This window comes from Molothrus ater, chromosome 14, assembly GCF_012460135.2.
Source record: "Molothrus ater isolate BHLD 08-10-18 breed brown headed cowbird chromosome 14, BPBGC_Mater_1.1, whole genome shotgun sequence".
NCBI lineage: Eukaryota > Metazoa > Chordata > Aves > Passeriformes > Icteridae > Molothrus > Molothrus ater.
In genome coordinates this window covers 1824296-1848061 of record NC_050491.2, presented here as the reverse complement: position 1 = coordinate 1848061, position 23766 = coordinate 1824296, and the positions used below count along the sequence as shown (strand labels likewise).

General features: G+C 45.4%; 1 protein-coding gene across 1 annotated transcript in view; it reads right to left on the bottom strand.

Annotated features, from left to right (window-relative positions):
• Positions 1–17574: 17574 nt before the first annotated feature.
• Positions 17575–23766, bottom strand: part of LOC118698642 (vascular endothelial growth factor receptor kdr-like) — a 129718-nt gene continuing 123526 nt past the window's right edge. The window contains exon 30 of the mRNA XM_036402101.2: positions 17575–22862. Within this exon, the coding sequence (XP_036257994.1) occupies positions 22658–22862 (205 nt within the window). The 3' untranslated portion in view covers positions 17575–22657. The remainder of the gene's footprint in view (positions 22863–23766) is intronic.

Here is a 23766-nt window from a genome sequence, read left to right as displayed (position 1 = left end):
AACCCATCTCATTTTTTTTTCTCTTTAGGTCTTCAAATACTGTTCTCACTGTTTAAATTTGTATGTATGAGACTGTGTACATGGCTACATCCACAATAATGTAGAATAAAGGCTAGAAAGATTCGCCGTGCAGGAGATAAGAAATTTGCATTACTCGTCTGGTAAAGTAAGATGATAAAATAGTCCTAAAGAAGGCAAATTCATTTTATTCCATATGCCTTTGTGCCATTCACCTTGGGGAAAATGAAATAGAACACTCCTGTGATTATAAAAATAGCAGAGAAGTAGGATTACAGCAGTAGAACTCACTTATGCACTGTAATTCTAACCTATCCTTTTCCTTTCTCATCTGATATCTCCAGTGTACAGTCCAAGCAGGCAAAAAATACTTGGGATTGTTTATCAGTGAGGTCATCCCTGGAATGGCCAGCTCATGGAATTAGTTCCTAATGAGATTATTAGGCCAGTGTTTATTTTGTGGGCTCTGAACAGCCGACATAAACTTAGACATTGTTATTTTGCTGTCAAGATTGTGGTTGAAGCTCATTTTCTTTTCCAAGACTTTAAATCTAATCTAATCTAGCCCAGCTCCCAGAGTTAACAGGACTGTTTGTGTTGTAGAAATCCTCATTCTGCACTGGGGAAAAATGAGCTTGAGCAGGTTGCCAGCCAACTGCATGCTTTGTACTGATCAGGTAAATGAAATACACTGCAAAAAATCAAGGAGAGAAGTGGGGGTTCTCTTTTTGGATGTGTTTTCATCCAGCCTCATTGTAAATGTGGTGATTTTAGATGAATAAAGTCCTTCCCCAGTGAGATGAAGTCTTCAATGGATACACAGGGTTATGCAAGAATTCTGCCTTTCAATGGTGTTGATAAAGTGGAGCACAGCAGTGTTTGAACAAATCCCAATATTGAGCAGCTGAGATGAGGAAGTGCTGAAAGATTCTGTCTCATGTAAAACCACAGGGGAATTTGCAAAAGCAACGTTCAGTTACACAAGGAGCAATTTCAATTTTCAGGGCCATTTCTCTTGAATCCATTTGACTTGTCTGTGGAATTATTTAAATGCACAAAATCAGAATTGACCAGAGAAGTTGTTTAATGAAGTCAACCACTGCCTGTGATTATGTTCCAGAGAATAAATATTAGTTACATTTGATCTTTATCGTCACTAAGACAAGAGTTCTTGATTCCTGAGTTTGACCTTCAATATTGTTGAGAGGAACTGAGTTCTGCAGGATTCTGCATGAAGCCTTTTCTCAGAGCTAAATTTACTTTGTGCTGCTCCACTGAATTGTGGAAGACAAGTAAATGTTGATAATGGCTCTTCTGCATATTCCCTGCCCTGTTCCTGTCTCAAACACCTCCTTCAAGTATACAACAGAATGTGCAGGTAAAGAACCATCCCTCAGAATGCCCGTGCCAGTTTCTGGAATGTGGTCTCCAATAATATTTGGAGAGTCTCAGAAATATTTCAATTCCTCTCATCAGCATTCTTGCTGCTCCATAGCATGGGATCCTTCCTGGAGCTTCAGCCAGGATTGATTTGGTCCAGCAGGGATTGATTTGTTTTGCAGAGCATTTCCTCAGCCATGAACCTTTGAAGGTCTCAGGGCCAGTGCAGGATATGCAGAGATATTTATATGCAGAGATATTTACCTACCCAAAATTTCCCTTGATTTTTTTATTCTGTTGCAAGGTGTGGAAGCTCTTTGAACTTGAATTTTTTCTCAGTAGAGCTGAGTTACTGGAGAATCAAATTTATCTCCAGGAAAAGCCATGAATTATTTTGGTTCCAGTTTTTCCAGGATCTGTTCTGCTTACTTAGACCTTGGGTATTCAAGGAACAAAGTTAAAGGAGCTCCTCAGTGTCATGGGGGGGGTCAAGGCATTTATCCAAGGTGGGATTTAATCTCTTTCCAGTTCCAGTTCATGTTCATACTGGTGTAACATCACATCCTGGTATAAAATGAGCAGCTTGTTCTCCAACATGTTCTCTCTCTACCACTTTTTCCTTGGTTTTGTAGCATTTTGGGTTCTTCTTTCCCTTAAGAATGAACTTGGGAATAATTGTTGCCTTTTAGCATGGAGTTTCCTAGAAGCTTTTTTCTTGAAGAAACATTTACTTTAATTGTTGTGAGATTAATAGGCAGGGAAAGGAGATACAATAAGAGATAATGTGTTCATATTTATAAAATCTTTAGACAGGCTCCAGTGAGTTCTCTAATTAACCACAGGAAGACTTTATGAGTGCTGAATAAATTAACATAAAAAATAAAAGCTTTGGTCGATTAGAATGCCTGAAACCAGGCTATGTATTGTTGGTCTTGAAAAACAGGGGTCACAAATGGTCAGGAGAACCTAAAATGGGGGTCTGGTTCCCTTTTCTTGTGTGAGCAAACTCTGGTGGCTCATACTGATTTATAGTGATGTAAGAGCAAATCAGGTCTCCACTTCTTACAGACTTAACAGAGGCCATTAAGTCTGGTTTTGCTCAGTGAATTTGTTCTTTTCAAAGGTATTTTAAGTCAGAAAAAACCTCAGGAACCATTCTTTAATGAAGGCAATATGAGCAGTTTTGGAGACTGAATTACCAGTGTGTGTGCTGCCTAAAAGAACACTGAACCCCCCATGGGTGCTGTTCACACCATTCCCTTACCCAGGCTGTGCCAGGGCAGGGTTAGGTTGGATTTTAGGGACAGGTTCTGCCCCCAGAGCCTGCTGAGCACTGCCCAGGGAATGGGCACAGCCCCGAGGCTGCCAGAGCTGCAGGAGGGGTTGGGCAGCACTGCCAGGGATGCCCAGGGTGGGGCTGTTGGGGGTCTGGGCAGGGCCAGGATTGCACTGGATGATCCTGTGGGTCCCTTCCAACCCAGGATATTCTGTGATCCCGTGGGATGGAGATTTGTTGATGACATGTATTGACCCCTTCCTCAAATGCTGTGTATAAAACACTAATCACAGCAATCTCCTTGATGGCTTCTTGTCCCCTGGCAAAGATGAAAACTCAAAACCCATCAAGAGGCTGATTTGTAGAGCAGTTCCTGAGCACAGTACTTGCAGTTGTGGTAGTTCCTGCATCAATCTTCCTGGGAAGCTGCCAAATGAAGAGTCAGCTTCTTGGGAGAATGAACAAAATGGCTGGAATGTCTCCAGAACTGCCTTCTCTACCAGCCTTTGGGTGTGGAAACCAGCAAATCCCTCAGGAGGAAGCCCAGGGTCCAAGGTGTCTTAGGTTGGAAATGCAAGATGTGGCTGGGGTGTGTGTTCTATTGCCATCTGTCAGAGCTGGGGCAGTTCTCTGCTGGTGTCACCATCATATTTTCTGAAAAATCTCTTTGCCAAGGATTTTGCTCCTGGGAAGCTGAGAAGCCTCAGAGAAAAATGAAAACAATTATTATCTGATTTGCTTCTCCTGTGTTTTGCTGCTTTGGAATGTGTTTGGACATTGTTTACCAACAGGTGGTTGTTTGATTGGTTTCATGTGAATTGTTTTTACTTAATGACCAATCACAGTCAGGCTGTGTCAGGACTCTGGAAGGAGTCTCGAGTTTTTCTTTAGTATCTTCTAGCTTTCTGTCTGTATCCTTTCTCTATTGTTTAGTATAGTTTAGTATAGTATTCTATAATATAATATAGTAACATAAAATAATAAATTAGCCTTCTGAGAACATGGAGTCAGAGTCATCATTCCTCCCTTCATCAGGGGACCCCAGAAAATACCACATTCTGTTCTTGGGGCAGTTCTGTTCTTGGGGCAGTTTTTTCTTTATCTCTCCCCCAGCCACTCCTCCCTGCAGGAGATCTCTGCTGTCCATGGCCACTGAGTGTCCCTGCAGGGCTGATCCAATCCCAGCATCCCATGGGGAGATGCTGCGCCCAGGGGAGGAGCCAAGCATTCCTACCTGGATCCAATCTGAGCTTTGGGACAGCACAGCAGCCTTTGCCCAGTGCATTGCCAGAGGAGCAGCTTCTGCTGCCCTGCATGGCCAGAGGGAGCCCAGGCCCATCTCCAGCAGCCCTGGAGCTGCAGAGGAAAACTCCCCCCTTGTGCAGGATCCCTGCTCCAGCAGAGCCACAGCTGGCACTGCAGGAGGGCTGAGCCCCCATGGGATGGGGCTGTGCCACCCCCTGACACACAGGGGACAGGGCATGGGCTGACTCTGGCAGGGTTGGTTTGTATCACTGCATTTGTATTTTTAATTTCCCTAGTAAAGAACTGTTATTCCTATTCCCATATCTTTGCCTGAGAGCCCCTTAATTTCAAAAATATAATAATTCAGAGGAAGAGGGTTTACATTTTCCATTTCAAGGCTCCTGCCCTCCTAAGCAGACATTTGGCCTTTCAAACCAGGACACCCACCCACACATCCCAGCTGATTTGGGCCTGGATGTTCCCTGGCTGCAGCCAGGCTTGGCCAAGGAACTCCACCTGCACATCCCTGCACATCCCAAACTCTGTCATACACCAAGACATCCCCATGATCTAAAGGTCCCTCCTGGCCTTGAAGGTCACAAACAAGCAAATAAGTCTTGGCTGACTGCAAAGAATTTTCTTCTGCCCCTTGCAAGATTAAATCCTAAGGGATGATTTTGCCTTCCCTCCTCCTGCATTTTGAGTTAAAACCATGTTGTTCACCTGCTCTCCTGGAAGTGCCACTCAGTAATTGAAACCTCACTGCTCTCCAGCAGGACATAGGAGAGGCAGGGAAATCTTGGAACAGCAGGACTGTGTCTGGATTTGGGTGTCACCCCTGCCCATGGAACCAGATGATGTTTAGGGGCCCCTCTGAGCCCAAACCTGATTGCTTACCTGTATTTTGAGAGCAAATCTGAGCTGTGCCCCACAGAAACAGTCCTGAGCTGGCACCAAGCTCTGGGAATGCCAGAGCAGATGATATTTAAATAGCTTTGTGAGTGATTCCCTGTGCAGATGAGATTCTCCTCAGTGCAGCTTTTCCATTTGTCTGCTTGATTTCAACACAAGAGAAGAAAGAATTGAATCAGAGAAGGAGCCTTAGGGGTGGGATTCATGTCAGGAAAGGTGCATTCCAGTGCTCCTGCCTCTGCTATTCCAGGTGTTCTTCCATGAGCAATGGTGGCTCCAGTTTGAAGGAGTCAGGTTCTGAAAAGCTTGTGTGCATCCATGTGGGAATACAGGGAAAAGGGCCTGCATGGTGCTGGAATTCTGCAAATGCTCCTTGAGTGTTCCAGACAGGGCCCTGGCATGGGTCTGGGTTATTCCAGGTTGTACAGACACTCCCACTCTCACTCTACACAGTGAAGCACTGATGCTTCTGAGAAAGTGATTTCTTCACTGTCAGGACATGTAGGTGAGAACTTTTAGTTCTCAGTCCACAATGAGGATTTTGAAGTTGCTTGTTACATGAGAACATAGGATTCAAACCTGTCCAAAAGAACTCCTTGTCCCAGCTGCTGCTACATTTAATCCCCAGCATTTTCCAGGACCACAGGTTTCAGGAAGAGATGCAAAAAGTTGCCAATAGCCTAAAAATATAATAAGCAACTTCTGGGAATTTTTTCTCCTGTTTTCTGACTTTAAATCCCAATAGATTTGTATTTCCCCTCTAATACTATATTTCTTTGACCCCTTTTAAATGTGGACGTTCTAATTACCCACACAAATGCTCAGCTCTCTTTTGGTTCTTACTGAATTCCTGCAGGTCACCAGCCCTGGCTCATAATTTCATGAGTCACTGCTGAACATGCACAAATGTTGGGAGTTAGGGCAGCCTGACCCTCAGCTCCAGCACGACAACGTTCCATGCACTCTTTGGAGAGGTTATTTCACAGCAGCCCTTCCCACCACAGCCCCCATGCAATTGGGTCATTATCTGGAATTAGAAATGCATTTACTGGGCAGGAACAGCAGCCAGCACTGTGTCTGGAGTGTCTGGACCTCTTATGCCCTGCCAGTTTTCCTCTTCCCAGATTTGCTCCTGGAAAGCTGCAGGTGGAGCTGATGCAGAGTCAGAACCTTTCACAAGATCTGGGAAAAGGAGGGGTTGGCTTGAAATTACTCTTCAAACACGATCAAACTGTTCTGGAAGATAGTTCTGGTAAAAGTATTAATCTGCATTAGCATTAATGATATTATTAATGAGGGGACAGCAAGAAGCTTATAACACTATCTCTACCATAAAGTCCTCTAGATAAGAGGATGTAAACCTTGCTGAATGACCACTTATCCTCTTCCATAATTCATAGATTCCACTAGAAGCCTCTCACTTCATTTCCAAACACTCGAAACACTGCTTCAGAGATGCTCTTGGTTATTTAGGGACATGGAGTTATTGTAGACATGTTTGAATGCTGTGCCCTGGTCAAAGGACTGCCTGACCTCAACTGTTTCATTTCTCTTTGGTTTGTTTATGGCAACCAATTCCCAAAGGCAAAGCCATTGTTTGGAGTATTTTGCTGAGTAAGTCCAGAGCCTCAGAACCAAGCTGATAAATAGAAGCAGCTGTATATATTTAGTATATTCCTATAAGCTCCCAGAGCAATGGATTCACCTGCTGAGCAGCAGCTGAGAGAGTTTCCAGGCTGTGATCCTGGAGGGATGAGCAGGGTGTGCCCTGAGGGTGACAGAGAATTGGATATTGCCCTTCAAGAGCAGTTGCAATTAAGTCTTTGAAAACAATCTCTTTTTCCAGTGCTTTTCAGACTGGAGCATTCTTCTCTACAGAATTCCTTACAGAAAACTGAGTATTTTTCCCTGCTCTGGAATGCAGCCCTTGCTGGAGAGCAGTGAGGTTTCAATTACTGAGTGGCACTTCCAGGAGAGCAGGTGAACAACATGGTTTTAACTCAAAATGCAGGAGGAGGGAAGGCAAAATCATCCCTTAGGATTTAATCTTGCAAGGGGCAGAAGAAAATTCTTTGCAGTCAGCCAAGACTTATTTGCTTGTTTGTGACCTTCAAGGCCAGGAGGGACCTTTAGATCATGGGGATGTCTTGGTGTGTGACAGAGTTTGGGATGTGCAGGGATGTGCAGGTGGAGTTCCTTGGCCAAGCCTGGCTGCAGCCAGGGAACATCCAGGCCCAAATCAGCTGGGATGTGTGGGTGGGTGTCCTGGTTTGAAAGGCCAGATGTCTGCTTAGGAGGGCAGGAGCCTTGAAATGGAAAATGTAAACCCTCTTCCTCTGAATTATTATGTTTTTGAAATTAAGGGGCTCTCAGGCAAAGATATGGGAATAGGAATAACAGTTCTTTATTAGGGAAATTAAAAATACAAATGCAGTGATACAAACCAACCCTGCCAGAGCCAGACCGTGCCCTGCCCCCTGTGTGTCAGGGGGTGGCACAGCCCCATCCCATGGGGGCTCAGCCCTCCTGCAGTGCCAGCTGTGGCTCTGCTGGAGCAGGGATCCTGCACAAGGGGGGAGTTTTCCTCTGCAGCTCCAGGGCTGCTGGAGATGGGCCTGGGCTCCCTCTGGCAATGCAGGGCAGCAGAAGCTGCTCCTCTGGCAATGCACTGGGCAAAGGCTGCTGTGCTGTGCCAAAGCTCAGATTGGATCCAGGTAGGAATGCTTGGCTCCTCCCCTGGGCGCAGCATCTCCCCATGGGATGCTGGGATTGGATCAGCCCTGCAGGGACACTCAGTGGCCATGGACAGCAGAGATCTCCTGCAGGGAGGAGTGGCTGGGGGAGAGATAAAGAAAAAACTGCCCCAAGAACAGCAGAGAACTGCCCCAGCTCTGACAGAAGGGGACAGAACACACACAAATTTTACAGGCCAGGACACAAAGCCGTGCCTGGGCAGGGCTGTGGCTGCCATTCCCCAGTGAACATTTGCTGTACACAGCTGGATCCCAGCTTTGCTGCTGTCCCCTGAGCAGTTTCTGGGATCACTCTGCCGTTCCCTGGGGATCCTGGGAAAAGCCAATGCCACCAGGGTGTGATGGCTTGGGGGGCTTCTTAATCCCCTCCCGTACTGGGATGGGAATGGAGCTGGAACTCCCCCTTTGTGCTAATGTTAGAATTTAGCTGACACCTCATTTTACTCTACCTTTTATGAGCTTATAACCTTAACAAATCTGTAGGAGCCATTTACTGTCAGAAAGACAAAACTCCCTTTTGTAGACTCAATATTTCAAAATATTCCCTTTTTTTTGGTCCTCTTTGCTACCTTTTTATAGCTCATAAAGAATGATTTGGTTTTCCTGCTTTGTTTCTGTTGTAGTTTATGAACCTGCCAGCTAATAAAATTTCAGGAAAATCTAATTCCATTGAAAAGTTCAATTCAATTTTTTTTAATAGGAATTTTATTTGAACATCCTTGTTTTAACATAGCTGCCAGCAACATGAGGAGTTTTAGGGTTTGGTGGAGAACACATTTAATTTCCCATTCCAGAGATGTCCTGGATTTTAATAATTTCCAAGGGCAGGACTGGATACTGAAATGACAAACTGCTGCTGCCTGCACAGAAGCCTCCAGGCACCCTCACAAAAGCATTGCCAGCAAGAAGACTGCAAGCAAGGACATTGTGGGAGTGAAGGGAAAGATTGGAATTCCCTTGCACCCATTCCTTTCTTGCTGAGTGGACACCAGGATCTCAGCTTATGAATTAAAGGTGTTTTATCTGTGCAGAGAAACTGGTGGAAAAACCAGGAATGCCCTGACTCATCTCAGCACTGCTGGATTTTGGGAATCCTGAGGAAGGCCAGGATTGTTGCCTGCTCCCTGCCAGCCATTCCTGGGGGTTTGTATTGCTGCCTTGTCCTCAGAGGGAGGATGGGACAGCCCAGGGCACAGCAGAGTCAGGGCTGTGTGCTCTGCTGGACAGTGCAAAGGGAGGTGCAGAAATTCCTGCCCTCCCTTTCCCCAGTCTGACTCAGCCTGGCACTGACAGGTGCTTTTGTCAAAGTTTCTCAGAGAATACTCAGCCACAAAGTCCAGAAAAGTATTTTTGGTTTGATATTTAGATGCTGTGACATCCTGACACACCTGGCAGAGGAATGCACATTTCAGCAGAAATGATCACATAATTCACAAAATTAACCGAACAAAATAATGCAAGCTTCCAGTTCCTCCTGTTGCCAAAATTAATATTTTTAAGATACTTGGCACTTTTAGAGTAATATAATTAGGGTTTTGTTCAGTCTTTTACTCTCACACAGTTTTACTTCAGTTCCTTCTACACACCCCTCATTTCTCAGGGCTCCCAGCCCTTTCACTGAAATTTCTCAGCTGTTTTGAGGGCCCAGCTGTTGTGGGGCAGGGGTTGAGTCTGTCCTGTCAGAGTTCTACTGCAGGCTGACAAAGGGATTCTCTCCCTTTAGATGTGCATTGAAGGGGCTGGGGTGAAACCTTACACTTCCCTAAAAAAGTCATTTATCCAATTCTCTAGATGGATTTTCAAGCCTGAAAACTTGGAGATTTTAATGTCTTCTTCTGGAAAAATCCAGCACATTCTTGTTTGCCTTCTGCAAATCTTCCTGAAAGGAGTTTTCCTCTGAAGGCATCATCTACCATAGACCAAAGCTGCCCCTCCACAGGCTCTTTTATCCAAAACACTACCAAAGTTGGAGGAATTTCATAAATCTATGCCCATAATCCACAATTTTCCAGGAAAGAGCTATGGTGATTTCTCTGTCCTGTGAAGATGAGTGCCTCACTTTACAAGCAGTGCCTGCTCTCAATTGATCCAAGTTGGTATTTTACTGATTTTTTAAGTTTCTACTCATTTCCTCAGCCCTGTAAGACACGTGAAGCAGTGGTGATGCATTGAAATGATTTTGCAGATGTATGCACATTCCTATCTGTGTGGCACACAAAAATATTGAAATATGAAGTGTCATTATAACATTTCAATCATTCTGGGAGCAAATTATGTTCACCAGCAAATGTAAATATGGGAGCTGTGTTAAAGTTTCATTGACTCTCTTTGCAATCCCTTTCATCCCTCATTAAAATGAAGTTCTAACAAGCATTCTTTGCAGGCATATGTGACAAACTTCAGGGAAGTGCTTTTCTTTCAACTTCACCCTAGAAATGTTTCAGATGATGCTTCCTGTCACTTTTGAGGACATAGATTTTAAAATAAAAGCACAATACTAGTTCTCCCTTTTATTCCTCTGAAGTATAGAATCATTATGGAAAAAAGAAATTTTCCTTTATGGCAAAAATTCAATTTTGGAGCTTTTACTTTCTATCTATAAGAGCTGCTTCTGCCAACCTGATTCCGATTGTCTCCTTGCAGGATCATTTTCCTAATTTCCTCCTGGTGCAACTTCACAATCCCATTTGGTGGTGGGACAGGAATGAACCAGCTCCAACAGTCCTGGAAGCTGGGTTTGTACCTGTTCCAAAGTCCACCTGTGCCTGGCCTTGCTCTGGGCCTGCTCTGATCTCCTCAAGTTTTCTGTGTCTGTTTTTTTAGGAGACTCTTCTGCTGTCAATAATAACCAGAAATGTTCCTGCTCCCTCCAGAGCAGAGCAAGGACTGACCCAGCCCAAATGGAGGAACTGGGAATGGGGAGGTGGACTCTGAAATGTGGGAATATAAACCCCAGCAAATGCAGCCTGTGCAGTGCTTCCTCCCAGATTTCAAGCTTATGTTCAAGTCTTTAAAAACAAAAGGAATGTCATGAATCCATTTTGGGATTTATGCTGTCCTTTATTGGCATTTTTCATATTTAATGAGGTAACTCATGCTGTGCTCACAGGCAGCCTTTGTCTGCCTTTGGAGAAATGGAATGTGCTTCCTTACATTGTCGTTTGGTTTGAATTTCCTAAATTTTATAACTCCCAAATGCAATGGGGAGCTAAAATCATGAAAAACTAGAAAGCCAGGCTGGGTTCTGATGGTCTGCTTTGGTTTGCTGCTTTTGGGGAGCTGTTGCTGGGTTTCCCTCAGGTGATGACCCCTCTTCTGCAGCACTGTTTGGGGAACTTCGCATGGAAGCAGGAAAGGAGGGAACTTTCTGCAGGACAAATTGTGCCCTGAATCTGAGGGAATCAGTGCTGTGACTGTGCAATAATCCAGATATCAGTGCAGCTCTGTCTGGTGGGGCTCAGGGGGGCTGGTCTAAATCCTGGATGTGGCAAAATTGATTCATGCCACAGCACCGAGATCCTGCTGCCCCTGCATGGATTTTCCAGCTCCCAAGAGTTCTTACTTTCCCTTTTCAGGTCTTTTCCTGTTGTATCAGGCTGGAGTAGGGCAGCATGAACTGGTATTTACTCACAAATTACTCAGTGAGTAGTTGGTGTTTAAGCCCATTAAAATATTCCTCGTTACTGAATGGGGTTAAACCAGAAAAACAGAAGGGTGTTAGTCTTACTGCAATAAAAAAGTCCCTGGCACCTATGTACTAAATGAACTCCTAATATATAGATTATTGTTAATTGTGCCACCCTTGGGATAATGCTAGGAGGAGGGAATTACTGACCATGATTTAGGGCAACATTACATTACATTTTTTTCTTTAGAGAGCTGTGATCTGCTGAAGTCTGAAGTGAATTTTTGCCTGTATTTTGAATAGGTAAAATTTGTTCTTGAGTACATCTGGAGTCTGCTTTTGTCTTTGCCAGCTGGGAATTTTCTTTCTTCCCATGGCTGGGAAGAATGTTGGCTCCCAGGGACACAGAGCTGTGGGCTCAGTGCTCCTCTGTGGCTCTTTGAGGGCTTTGCTGCAGGACCTGGCCTCAGTAAGAAGAAGGTCTGTGCTCCCAGAGCAGAGACAAGCAATGCACCATGGCTGTGGGAATCCATAAAATCAGAGGGTTTTGGGAAAGCTGCAACAGGCAGGCCTCAGAGACAGCAGAACTGGGATTGGAGCTGGTTTGGTTTGAACTTTTTCAAACAATGACTTGGAATTGTTATCAGATATAACTTAATGCCCTTTGAACTGACTGGACTTTCACAGCATTAAAATTGCTGTGTTGTAATATAGCAATGCTTAGTGGGAGCAAGTAGATGCTTTAAATAAGTAATAAGCAGATATATTATGGTAAAGCTACAAAATGCAAAGTAGTTAATAAACAACATAGTTATGAAGGTTTCTTTTTAGGTGAACCAAGAGGGGGAATTGTGGGAATCCATAAAATCAGAGGGTTTTGGGAAAGCTGCAAAAGGCAGCCCCAGAGACAGCAGAACTGGGATTGGAGCTAAGATGTAGCTGTGAGATTGGTCAGCAGAGAAATTATGTAAGAGGTAGAAAAGTAAGAACAAATAGAACAATGGTCTGTGTATTAATGCTTGTCTGGAATAACTCCCTAAGCTGCAGAAAAGTTTATCTTGGGGGATTTTAGGAAGTTCTAAGCTCAATAATGGAGCTCTGTGCATTGTGCTTTAAGGCTCACAAGCAGGTATTGTATTTGAAATCAGCAAGCATTGTTTAACCAAAGGTATCTGTGCTTATGGTGATTGCATGAAACTACTGTCAATGTGCTTTTGCTTTGGGTGATTGGTCAAAAAACTCATAAAGTGAGTTGTAACATGAAGTTCTTGGTCTGCTGCCTGGGATGTGAGCTGCTGGCATCTTCCCATTGCCATAACCATGGAATGAGACAGATGCTGGAAAATGAAACAGCTCAAGGCAGGTTCCCAGCAGTCCCGTTCCGTTGGTGATTTGTGCACAGCCTCCAGCTGGGGATAAAGGCCATCTCCAGAAGATCACCTGAGGAGCAGCATCTTTGCTCTCCTCAGCTCCTGCCTTTTCCTTCCTGGAAGGAAAGTGATGGTCCAAATGCCAGGAAGAAGACAACCTCACTTTCCTTTGCAATCTGTTGGCACTTCCCATTTATTACAACATCCTGAAGGCATCTGGGATCTCACAGATCCAAAGATTAACATCAAGGCCAAAGAGTGTTTCATCAGCACGGAGGAAAATCTCATTCAGCAGAGGAGGGCTGCTGAGTCAATAGGTCTCAGTGTCTGAGCTGGCTGTGACTCATCCTGACAGCAGGAGCAATTGGATTCACAAACAATCCATCACCCAGGCCAGGAGTCTTTGTGGCAGCCAGGTTTGGATGCAGCTCTCCCAGTGCTTGGGGAGATGAGGGTTTGGCTCCCTCCACCCTCCTGTCCTTCCTCAGGGAGCTGCACAGTCCTGCTGCCCTTCCATGGTCACCTTGTGGGGTTTGGGGCTTCTTCCAGGGGCCTTGGGGAAGGGAGGAATGAATCCTGTCCATGCCAGGTGCTTCAGCATCAAGATTCAGGAACCCATTACCTCAATCCCCACACTGCTGCTCCTCACACCCCTCCACCTGCTCTCCTTGCCTTACCCCCCTGTCTCTGTGCTTCTGCTCCCTGCGAAGATGGCTTGTGACATTCTAGCTTGGGGCATAAACAGTGCAGGGCTGGCTTTGAAAAATATACATGAATAAAAGGTCAAAACTCTCCCAGAAAATAATAAAGTTCTTGGTTGGTTGTTGTTTGGGTTTTTTTTTGTTTTTTTTTTTTTTTTTTTCTGTTGTTTTGGTTTGGGTTTTTTTTTTTAATGCATAGTTATGAAAAACAACTTAACCTTTGGGATTTTGAGGAATTCACTGTGACAATGGTCCAGTTTAAAAATAACAACAGCTGCTCCAAGATGAGTGTCCAGAGATGCCAGGTTTGCTCTGTTGGCCCTGAGGATCACTGAGTGTGTAGTCCTAGCTTTAAAAAGTCCTGCTAATATTGCTCCTCCTGGAAGGGCAGAAGGCACAGCCCTACATATGGGAGTTCCAGGGATGAGTTTTCTTTAGTGGGAAAACAAGGACTTCATTATGCTCCTGCTCTCTGTGATCCTGCCTGCTGTCAGGCTTGAATTTTTCTTTAACAATGTTACAGGGGAAGAAAGAAAGACAAGAGGGAAAAGCCAGAAATTACAAAATTCTCCCTGTAACAACTGTGAGCAGAAAAAATCGTGGTAAATGGATGAACACTCATCATGTCTGACTCAGACAAGGATCAGTGTATTATTGACAAGTGCTTGGGCCTCCTTCCCCCACATGACATCAGAGAGAAAAATTCCTGCTTTATCTGCAAAGGAGAAGACTCAGGTTTTTAAAAACTTTCGATAATGATTTCAGGAATTTCATTTGATTCTGGAGACTTGACTTTGCAGAGGGTCCATAGCATTAGGAATCTTTTCCCTGAAAGAGACTTGGGGAAGTGGACAGTTCACAATTAATGGAATGGACATGAGTAGCTACTGTCTAATGTCCCTGTTTAGGGGTGATAAATGCATCAGTTGTGTCATGAGAGAGCACTGAGTGCTGTTTGTTAACTGACAGGTGAAGCAGAGGAAAAAGCAAAAGGCACAGGAGTATCTATGAAGCTGTGAGGTGAAATTGCCTGGGAGTTTTCCTAGAGAAGCCAACTTAGGCTTGTCTTTACACAAGAGGAATGTCATTTATTTTGTTTCACTTTGCTGTGTGAGATCAGTGTTGCCACACCTTTTGTTAGGATACAGATAAAAAAGTCATTAATTATGAGCAGACTCCACTTTCCAGGATTCCCAGAGCTCTGCTGAGGCTCCAGGTGAGTCACCAGCCCCATCTCCCCTGTTTGGAAAGGCCAGGCCTGAGTGGCTCGGGGTTATCCTGGTGATTTACTGCCTGCCAGGATGAACCAATGACTCAGACTTGGCTCTTGGAGTATTCAGGGTGGAAGGGACTTCAAGAGGTCCAAACTCGAGCCTCCTGCACAGAGCAGGGTCAGTCAGCCCCAAAATGTGTCACAGAGAGGGTTTAGTCCTTCTCAAGTGCAGGATTTGTCCTCAGTGAATGTCATAAGGTTTCTGATGTCACTCTTAATATTTGAAGGAGTATTTTTGCCTTTGTTTGCCTGGTGATGTCACTCAGATGACTCTGAGTGACATCACCAAACTCACTAAACCACCTGTGGAGTTGCAGTTTGCCCTAAAATATGTAAGAGATGGGCTTAATCCTGCAGCATCCCTATCATGGATTTAGCCAAGAGCACCCTGTGGACGTTTGTTCCTACCCTTTCCTGCACTGGGTTATAAGGATCACTCATTTTTCACAGAGTGCTGTAGCTTCTCATTTCAGCCAAAGCTCCTTCCATGTGCTCACGGGCCTGGGGATGTCTGACAGAATAATTCAATCTCTTAATCTCCTCTGTGCTCAGCTCACACTCTGAAGAAAAATCTCTGGCTCCAGAAGGTGAACAGCTTAAAGCTCAGAGGAAATATTTCTTCTTTCCTGGGTGCTATTTCTGCTCAGTGAGGAAGAGGCTGGAATCAGCCCCAGGGGCTCTGTGTGCATCACATACTCAGGGTAAGCATCAGGAGGGACCAACTCACAGTGAGAATATGGGAGGCTCTCCTGATTTCTTTCATGATCCTGACATTTGGTATTACAACAGCTTCAGTCCTGTCACACCTGGGAGCCACAGCCCTCTCTGAAAGGCTCCCTGAGGAAATTGCACCAGGGGTATTTAGAAGCCACGTTACTCTGCCCTTGTGGTTGGTGCAGATGTGGAGTAAAGTCCTCACTGCCTGCAGAGAGGAACAGGCAGCTCTCACTTTGTGCCTTGTGGAGGGAGGGAGGTGGAGTGAACTGCCATAGCTGGGGTTTCCTGGGATTCAGTTCTAGTTCCTGAGCCCCTGCAGGAGTTTAGACAGAGCAGTTTCTCCTCTCAGAGTTTCAATGACTCTCCTCAGGCTGTAGGAGCACTGCCCCTCACCACTGACTGTGCTGACAGAAGAACAATTACTTTATGGTCCTTGCTGGGCTTCTTCCACCCTCCACACAGAGCCAGCTCATCCCAGCACTGGACATTCTGTGTGCCACCTCAAACTGGCCATGGAATGTGTGCTGGGAGCCTCTGGAAGCTGGGGGATACTGGAAGGCTCTGACACAACATCATCATCTACTGCTCATGGCCTCAGTGTGTCCAAAGCACTGGAAATGAACAGCATTTTCTACTCTTTCTAAGCCCTTGCACTTTATAAACCCTCTCAAGTTAAGTCTGATTATGGGAGGAAGGAAAAAGGACTTGACTGGAAATCAGCTGGATTCTCTTCTCAGCTTTCTAATGTCACACCACCAAATCTGTGTATCTTAATCCTAAATCTTTCTCTTGCTAGTCCCTATTTTCTCCCGGGGTTCTTATCACCCAAAGCCACCAAGCTTCGATACTTCAGGCTGAGATTTTCTGATCTGGCCTCTCTACATGCTCCTGCTGCTGTAAAAACAAAAATCTTTTCCATCCCATCCAGCAAAAATAGGGGATGGAGAAGTTACATCCCCTGGCCAAGGCCCAAGAGCAAAGCTTCCATTTCTGCATTTCCAATGTCCTTTTCCCCCAAATTCCTTTCTGAGCCTGGCTGTAGCAAGGTCCCTTCCACAAGTGTAACTCAAGCTGGGTGTGATTAATAATTCACATTTGGTGCTAAAAGCAAATCAGAGTTAATTTTGTATATTTTGCTTCCCCTCTGTAATCCGTGGGTTTCCGCGGGAGGTGACTCACGCCTTACGTAAGGAACTGAAACATCCCTCAGTTCCCAGAGAAGAATGTTCCTGCTCATTATGGGGATGAAAGGAGATTGCTGCATTTCAAATGACATGTATAATTTAGACACTTATTTCTAGGAGTGTTTGGAACAGGGAATGAAGAGAAACTAAAATGTTTGAAGTGACTTGAGTGCTTCATCGTTTTTAATGTGACTGGCAAAATACACAGCCTGATAACTTTTAAGGCTGCTAATGGAAGAATGGCTCTGAAACTCTAACACACTTTTTTTTTTTGTTTCCTAATACCAGTATTTATTTTAAGCCATGAGTAGAAACTGGTATTTGTCACTATGTAAAAAAAAAAAAAAAAAATCTCATTTTTTTTCTGCTGGTAGGTACCTGCTGTGCCACCAAAGTGGAAAGAGGAATGGGATTGGTATTCCAGAAAAAGCAGCCAGCTGGTGAGGAAAGTGCCAGCAGGTCTGCTGCACTTGGATGGAGCTGGGAGATTTTTTCCCTTGGCATTCTGAATGTTAAACCTTCACAACAAATGGCGAGCATGGAATAATCTGTATTTCAACAGTGCAAAGTTTATTCAAAAGAGAATTCAGTAATGTATTGGGAAGTATTTATTTAATGGTGTTCTTTTTAGAATATTATGGCAAGCCAAATCCAACACAGCCTCTGGAATTTTGAGGCTGAACAAGCCCGGATGCCCTCGTGTTGTGCAGATTATCTGCACAGATTCTGCACTGACACGCTCTGGTGACCAAGGGCTGTCCTCAGCAGGCAGAATCGTGATTCTCTCTTTTCTCTCAGCCCCATTTATTGAGATATCTTGGAAGTAACCAGACACAATGTCTGTGTTCCATGGGCTGTTCTTGGCAGAGGCTGCTTTGCTGCATTTCTCCAGCAAATTGCCCATTTTTTTCAGAGGTCTGTGAATCTTTCAAGCAAACGCAGTGGGCAGCTCCCTCTGAGCAGTGTGGCAGCCTCTGTCCTAACTTTGGAACCCCCTGTAGAAATTTGGATGAGATCTATGCCTTGCAAAAGTCTCTCAACACTGCTGCATTATTTATTTTTATTCTGCTCCAAGGACAAGGCTTTTCAAACCAAGAGATGACACAGAGGAGCCCTGGGCTGTATAAATATAGAATCTTTTTATTTTTTTGGTTAATAGATACAGTACAATTTTTGACTACATAAGAAAGCATTGTTTTCAGTGCATACATTCTTCAGGCAGACAGGAACATGGCAGACAAACACTCCTTGGTGGTTTGAACACGGCACTTGGTTTATTTCTGTAAGTCCCAAGTTCCTGGCTTTTCCCAGTTTTCCTTAGTTTATTTCTGTAGGTCCCAAGTTTCTGTTTTTTCCCAGTTTTCAGTGGCTGCTTTGACAACTCAAGGTCTAAGGAAAAATGAATTTAGTGCTACCAGGAGAACAAGACAGTGCTCAGTGCATCCCATATTGGTCTCCCTGTCACCCTTGTGGTCCCAACTGACCCAGGCCAGCAGGTTTTCCTTTCTATGTTCACAAAAATAGCAATAACAATGTCAAACAAACCACCAGGGCTTGGGCTCAACACCCCCACAGTCCCCTGTACTGCCTGACTCCTGAGAGGCCCAAATCCCAAACTCCTCCCTGAATTTTACTTGTGTAAGTTGGTACTGGTGCTGTGACTTTGGCAAAATTCTTTCTGTTCTTTTGTGGTGTAGTAAAAACGCAGGAAAATGGATCTCAGTGTTTGGCCATTACATTTCCAGGGAGGAAAAAAAAGAATTATTGCTGCCTTTTGTGTTTTTAATTCACTGTATGATAAGAAAAAGCCTCTAGGCTGATCTGTGAGTGTGATTCTGATCCTGAGCAATTCCTGTGGTCAGGGAAACCTGATAATGCTTATCTTGCTCTGTAGCTACTTGCTACAGGAACTGTTTGCAGCAGTTCCTGGTGTGTCCCCTTGGTGCTGGTGGGATTTAGGGATCCTGGAGCCCAGCCCACATCCCCAGAGCTGGGAGAGGCCAGATGGAATCTGCAGAGTGAGGCAGGACATGAAGGATAAGGGAGGGGAACATCAGGAACCAGCCTGGCCAGCTGCAGGCTTGCATGGCAGCTGAGATTCCTGCAGGGAGCACGAGAGCACATCCAGGGTCAGGAACACCTGGGTGCTCTGGGGTTCCTGGCATTGGCCCAGCAGGTGAGGGAGGAGGCTCAGTGTCACTGGGATGTCAGCAGGAGCCCTGAGTGTGCTCACCTGCAGCAGCCAGGGGGTTTGTTTGACACCATTACTCAGACTTTGAGTTTTATCTGATTTCCTTGACATCCCAAGCAGGTACTTGGGATAAACCTTGCTGGGGATCCCCTTCTTGTGGGGATAACTTGGGAGAACCTTACAGAAACCTCATTGCTTGAGGAAAGGACTCTGGGAAAGATCACATTCACACAGTCACCAGCCTTCATTTTGCTCCAGACACCAATATTGAAAAATCAGTAGATTAAAAAGCTTCTCCTATTCAGGGAAGAGGACACAAAGAGACTTCCAGACAAACTAATACAAACTAGTTTTCCTTGGCTATATATAGAGGGTTTAATGTGAAAATCTCACTTCAGATTATCTAGTTCAGCCTCTGCAAGCACAGGATAAACAGCAGTGAAATGATCCTACACCTGATCTTAGGGAAAAGGCAGAGCAAAGCAATCCAAAGGGACTGGCAGAGCAAATAACAAGAAACAGATGAAAAGTAGAGAGAAGAGGAGACAGGAGATTGTTCCAACCCCAGCCTGAACAAGAACATGCAGGTGAAGGCACTTGGACACCTGGTGGGAGGTGATTGTTGGAGAAGAGACAACAAAATTCCATGGAGAGCTCCGAGCTCCTTTGCCCTGGTTCTCTGGGCTTCCAGGGGCACAAAAGCAGGAGGAGTGAGCACCATCAAAGGAAACAAAGGTACATGTTAATACAGATCCCACTGAGCTCAGGGTAGAGAAAGCAGCTGGCAGACAGAAGTCGAGTAAGAATCCCTGAGAAGTCTGAAAAAATAATAAACATCACATCATTTAAACAATTTACCCCTTCTGATCCTCTAGCCAATCCACCAGCCTCCAATTAAAACCCAGGCAGTGGGAATCCCTCACCTTTAACACATGCTGCACATGGTGACACTTCCAGGAATGAGATAAACCTGCCAAATTCCTCCAGATTCCTGTTTCCTAACTAAACTAAATAAATGGAGAAGAAGTGAGAGGCAGAGGCACTCCCAGCCAAGAGAGCTGCTGTGCCATGGCACTAATGGGGCACTGTAAACTGGAGCCTGGCCTGCAAGCATTAGTGAAATGTTTAGTACAATACTTAACTCTGTTACATCTGAGTAGTTCTTTCTTTTTGGACTAAAATGTTACAAATTTTACCATATAAATGAAATCCTATATTTGTTGCTACAAGGTACACTATATACATCATTGGAAGAAGAGAACAATAATTAAATTAAGGGAGGCGAGAGAAGGACAAACAAAATATTAGTAAATAAAATAGAATATGTTCAATAATACTTTTCAGGCAATACTTTTGCTTGTTACATTTACTATAAGGAGGAAAAAAAATCTTCCATGAAATAACATTGGAAACAGCTGCCCAAACATCAGTCAGTCCCTTCCATCGCTGATGTGCTCAGGACATTCTCAATTCTGCCACTGCAGAGGAGCCCTCAGTGGGGCTGTCAGTGCAAGCTGGGCTTTAACCAGCTGGAGCACTGGAGCTGTGCCCTGTGCCACCACCTCAGGTGGCACAGAAGGGCTGGTGGCTGTCACTGAGAAGGGCCCTGGCTCCCCAATGTGCTCCTGTGCCTCTGCCCTTGGGGAAACCCTGCAGCTCATCCTGCACAGGGGGGACAGGGGAGGCCCCGTGCTCAGCTCCCCCAGCAGAGCTTCCCAGGTTCCTCAAAACACAGAGCACACCTGCAGGTTCTGTTCCTACATTTCACAGTTCCTCACTGAAGGTTTTTCAGCGCCGTTTTCTCACCCTCCAGCCCAAGGTGCAGTAACAAACATCTCCAGCTGAGGCCATCAACAGCAGAGCCACACACAGGCTGCACCTTCTCTTCCTTTGCCTCATCAGTCACTTATTTCCACAAGAACTGATTGATTGATCAGTCAGTTGATTGATCAGAGCTATAGATAGCTAACAGTGTTTGATGAAAATCCAATCCAGTGAGCTTCCTGGGGCTCATCAGAATCCTTTCCCAGTAGTTTCTTCTCTTCTCTGACCAGCTCTACTTAATACATAGGTACTAAAATACAAAGCAGTGCAAAATGACCATAAAGCAACTACAGCCCACACCTATCTAGCAGGTGCACTATGAGCAGGGGGCTCTGCAGGTGATTTATAAGGGACTCTGAAGTCAAGGAGAAGAAGCAGTGCAGTTCCCCAGAGCCCATCCTTCAGATGCTTGAGAGTTCACAGTTAACGTGGGGTGGGTTTGGAGATTTGTTTTCCCCTTTGATAATACCTGAGGCTTGTTTGTGATTCCTTCTGCACAGCCCACTGCAAGCACTCATCCAGAAAACTTCCTTGGCTGCTGCGAGGGCGTGCAGCTGTCTTTGCCAAGGTAACAGCATCATTTTGCAAGGCTTGGATTTCATCCCCCTCTAGTCTGAATCATGAAAAAAAAAATCTTTTTCCACTGAAGAAGTCAAATGGAGGGAGAAAAGGAAAGGGTTGTGCAGAGCTTGGAGGGGAAACTGCACAGGGAGCCATTTCCAGATCAGTTTGTAACTCAGGAGGTTACAGCCCTCGCTGTCAGTGAACATCTTACTCATCCTGGTTTTTTCTCCTTGCAACCTGGAGACCTTTCCTTCCTAAATTTTAAAGCCAACTCTGATTGTTACAGAGCACATGAAAGGCTAAGGATGATTTGCTGATTTGTGAGGCTGCTGTGATGATGCACAGGGCACACAGGGCACCTGGGCACATTTGTAACAGTCCCTGCCACCCACAGCTCTGGGGCAGGGGCAAACCCACTGTCAGCGTCTCACAGGGGAGAATTTGTGATCCTTTCAGTCCTGCTGCAACAACAGCTTTGAATTACCCTGGACCCAGGAAGGGCTTTGCATTTGATACCAGTATTTACCTTGGCAAGACAAAGAGAATTGTGTGTCTCATGGGCTTGCAGCTTAACAGGGAGAGTATCCCCAGGATCAAACCCTTGAGCACCCCCACAGAATCCAGAGGAAATGCTATTTTCTGTTTTGTGTGTTGCTTTAGTAAATAGCCTGTGTGCAGAAAGGAAACATAAAAATGCTGCTGCCCTGCTGGTGCCTCAAGGGTGTGTGTGAGTTTTTGTGTAACTCTTGTGCTGGTAATGAGAGTTTTCTGCACATTCACACAAAGGTGTGTGTGAGCTGGGAAGTTCTGTTTGAGTTGAGAAGGCTCTTGCTTAAGGCAGTGATTTTGCCTTGCAACCATTACAGAGCATCTCCAGCAAGGTTCCCTATTGCATGTCTGCAGAATAAACTGCTCTTGGAACAAGGAACAAGGGCAAAGCCCAGGGCCTCAGATTTAACCCCACTGTGTGCCCTGCTGCCCCCCAGAGCAGGCACACGAGCACTGCCAGCCTGCTCTGGGCCATGCCATCTTTAGGAGTGTATCCTCTGGGCAGTGGAAATTACTAAATCCACATTGCAACCAGAATAGCTTGATTGCAAAATATTTATATTACTTGGATTTCAGAAATATTTACAGGAGGTGAAATCCCAAGTTAGGAAGGGTGTTTGAGCTTTTCTCCAAGCCCAAAACATTCATGTGCTGCTGCTGTTTTCAACAGATCCCTTCCAGCACTGGCCTACCCAATCCCTGCAGGATGTGTCAGGGCCAGCAGCTTGGATCTTGTGTTCCCAACCAGCTTGGCATGACCCTCATGGGGTGAAGTGGGGATGCAGGAACCTGGGCAGTGCCAAGGAACAGCCCCAGGCAGGGGGAGGAGTGGCAGCAGTTCAGGGTTCCAGCTCCCACCATGACCCTGACAGACAATGCCATTAATTCACTGCAGATCTTGCAAAAGGCCTTTAAAGAGAAGAGAGGCGATGCTCTGAAATTGTTTCTAATCCCATCTGAGATGTGCCAGAAGAAACATGTGAAGCATGATCCCAGCAGAGTTCCCTCCTGTTTCACCAGGCTCCCTGGGGCACAGCAGAGCCTGGCAGGGCTGAGCTCAGCCCCTGGGCCCTGCTTACACTGGGGGGGCTGAGTAGTGCATGACAGAGTTGTAGTCTGGGGGAGGGCTGTGGCACTCCAGGCTGGGATCCATAGGGAGCAGGACAGAGTCTTCCAGGGGGAACTCCATGGTGTCCTCTTCCACCTGCACTGCTGGCTGGTACTTGACAGTCTCGTGGTCAGCCAGGATGGATTCCTTGCTCCTGCTGACAGCTCTCCTCCTGTTGGGAGCAAACATGGGCATGTATCCAGCCTGTCTCCATAACCAATGGTCAAAATGATTTCTTGAAGTAAATATATAAATATATCCATTTACCTCTATGGCATTCTGTAAGACAATTTTGCTGACTGGATGTGGAAACTGAGGTATTTTAAATAACTCTGTGTTTTAAAAGCACATTTAGGAGTAATTCCAGCTCTGCTGCCCTGTCCTTTCAGCTCACCACATTTCAGTGCACCAGAGATCTCTTACTTGTAAAGGCACCTGTCCTGTACACACAGTAATATCCTCCCTCATTGTTCTGACACAGGTCAGTAAAAATTTGACTTTCCTGAAAGCAGAACTGAAGGCTATGACTTTTCTTGAAGCATAATAAGGGATGAAATACTGAATAATCTCTGGCAGACTCTAATTTAAACCAATCCTGAAAGCAGGAGCGTGTGTTGAACATACCCAGGCAGCACAGGGCAAAATCCCATTTATATTCCCCAGCCCTTGAACATTCCTGACCCAGGGGCTGCTGAAGGGCAGTGCTTTGCAGCATCCCAGCTGCTTTTGTTCCCTGTCTTCCCCTGCTCCAGGTGATGAAGGGTGGGACAGAGCAATTTCCATCACATGGAGCAGCCTCAGGGTTCAAAGCAGGAGAACCCTGAGATTTGTGTCACAAAGTGACCTCGAGGAACAGCAAGGGCTGTGGAGAACTCAGAAGGTTCTTTCTGTCACAGGCTGCCTTAAAAAGGATGTTCTGTCAATCTTGGTTTGCACTTCCATGGTGCAAAACCAGGACACTGGCAGCTCCTTGGAAGAGGCCTGGATAACTGAGGGGTGCTCTAAAGGGTTCCAGTGTGAGAGTGGCCTCTGAGCTGCTGCACTTTGCTCAGGACCCTTTGACTGCAGCTCTGGGG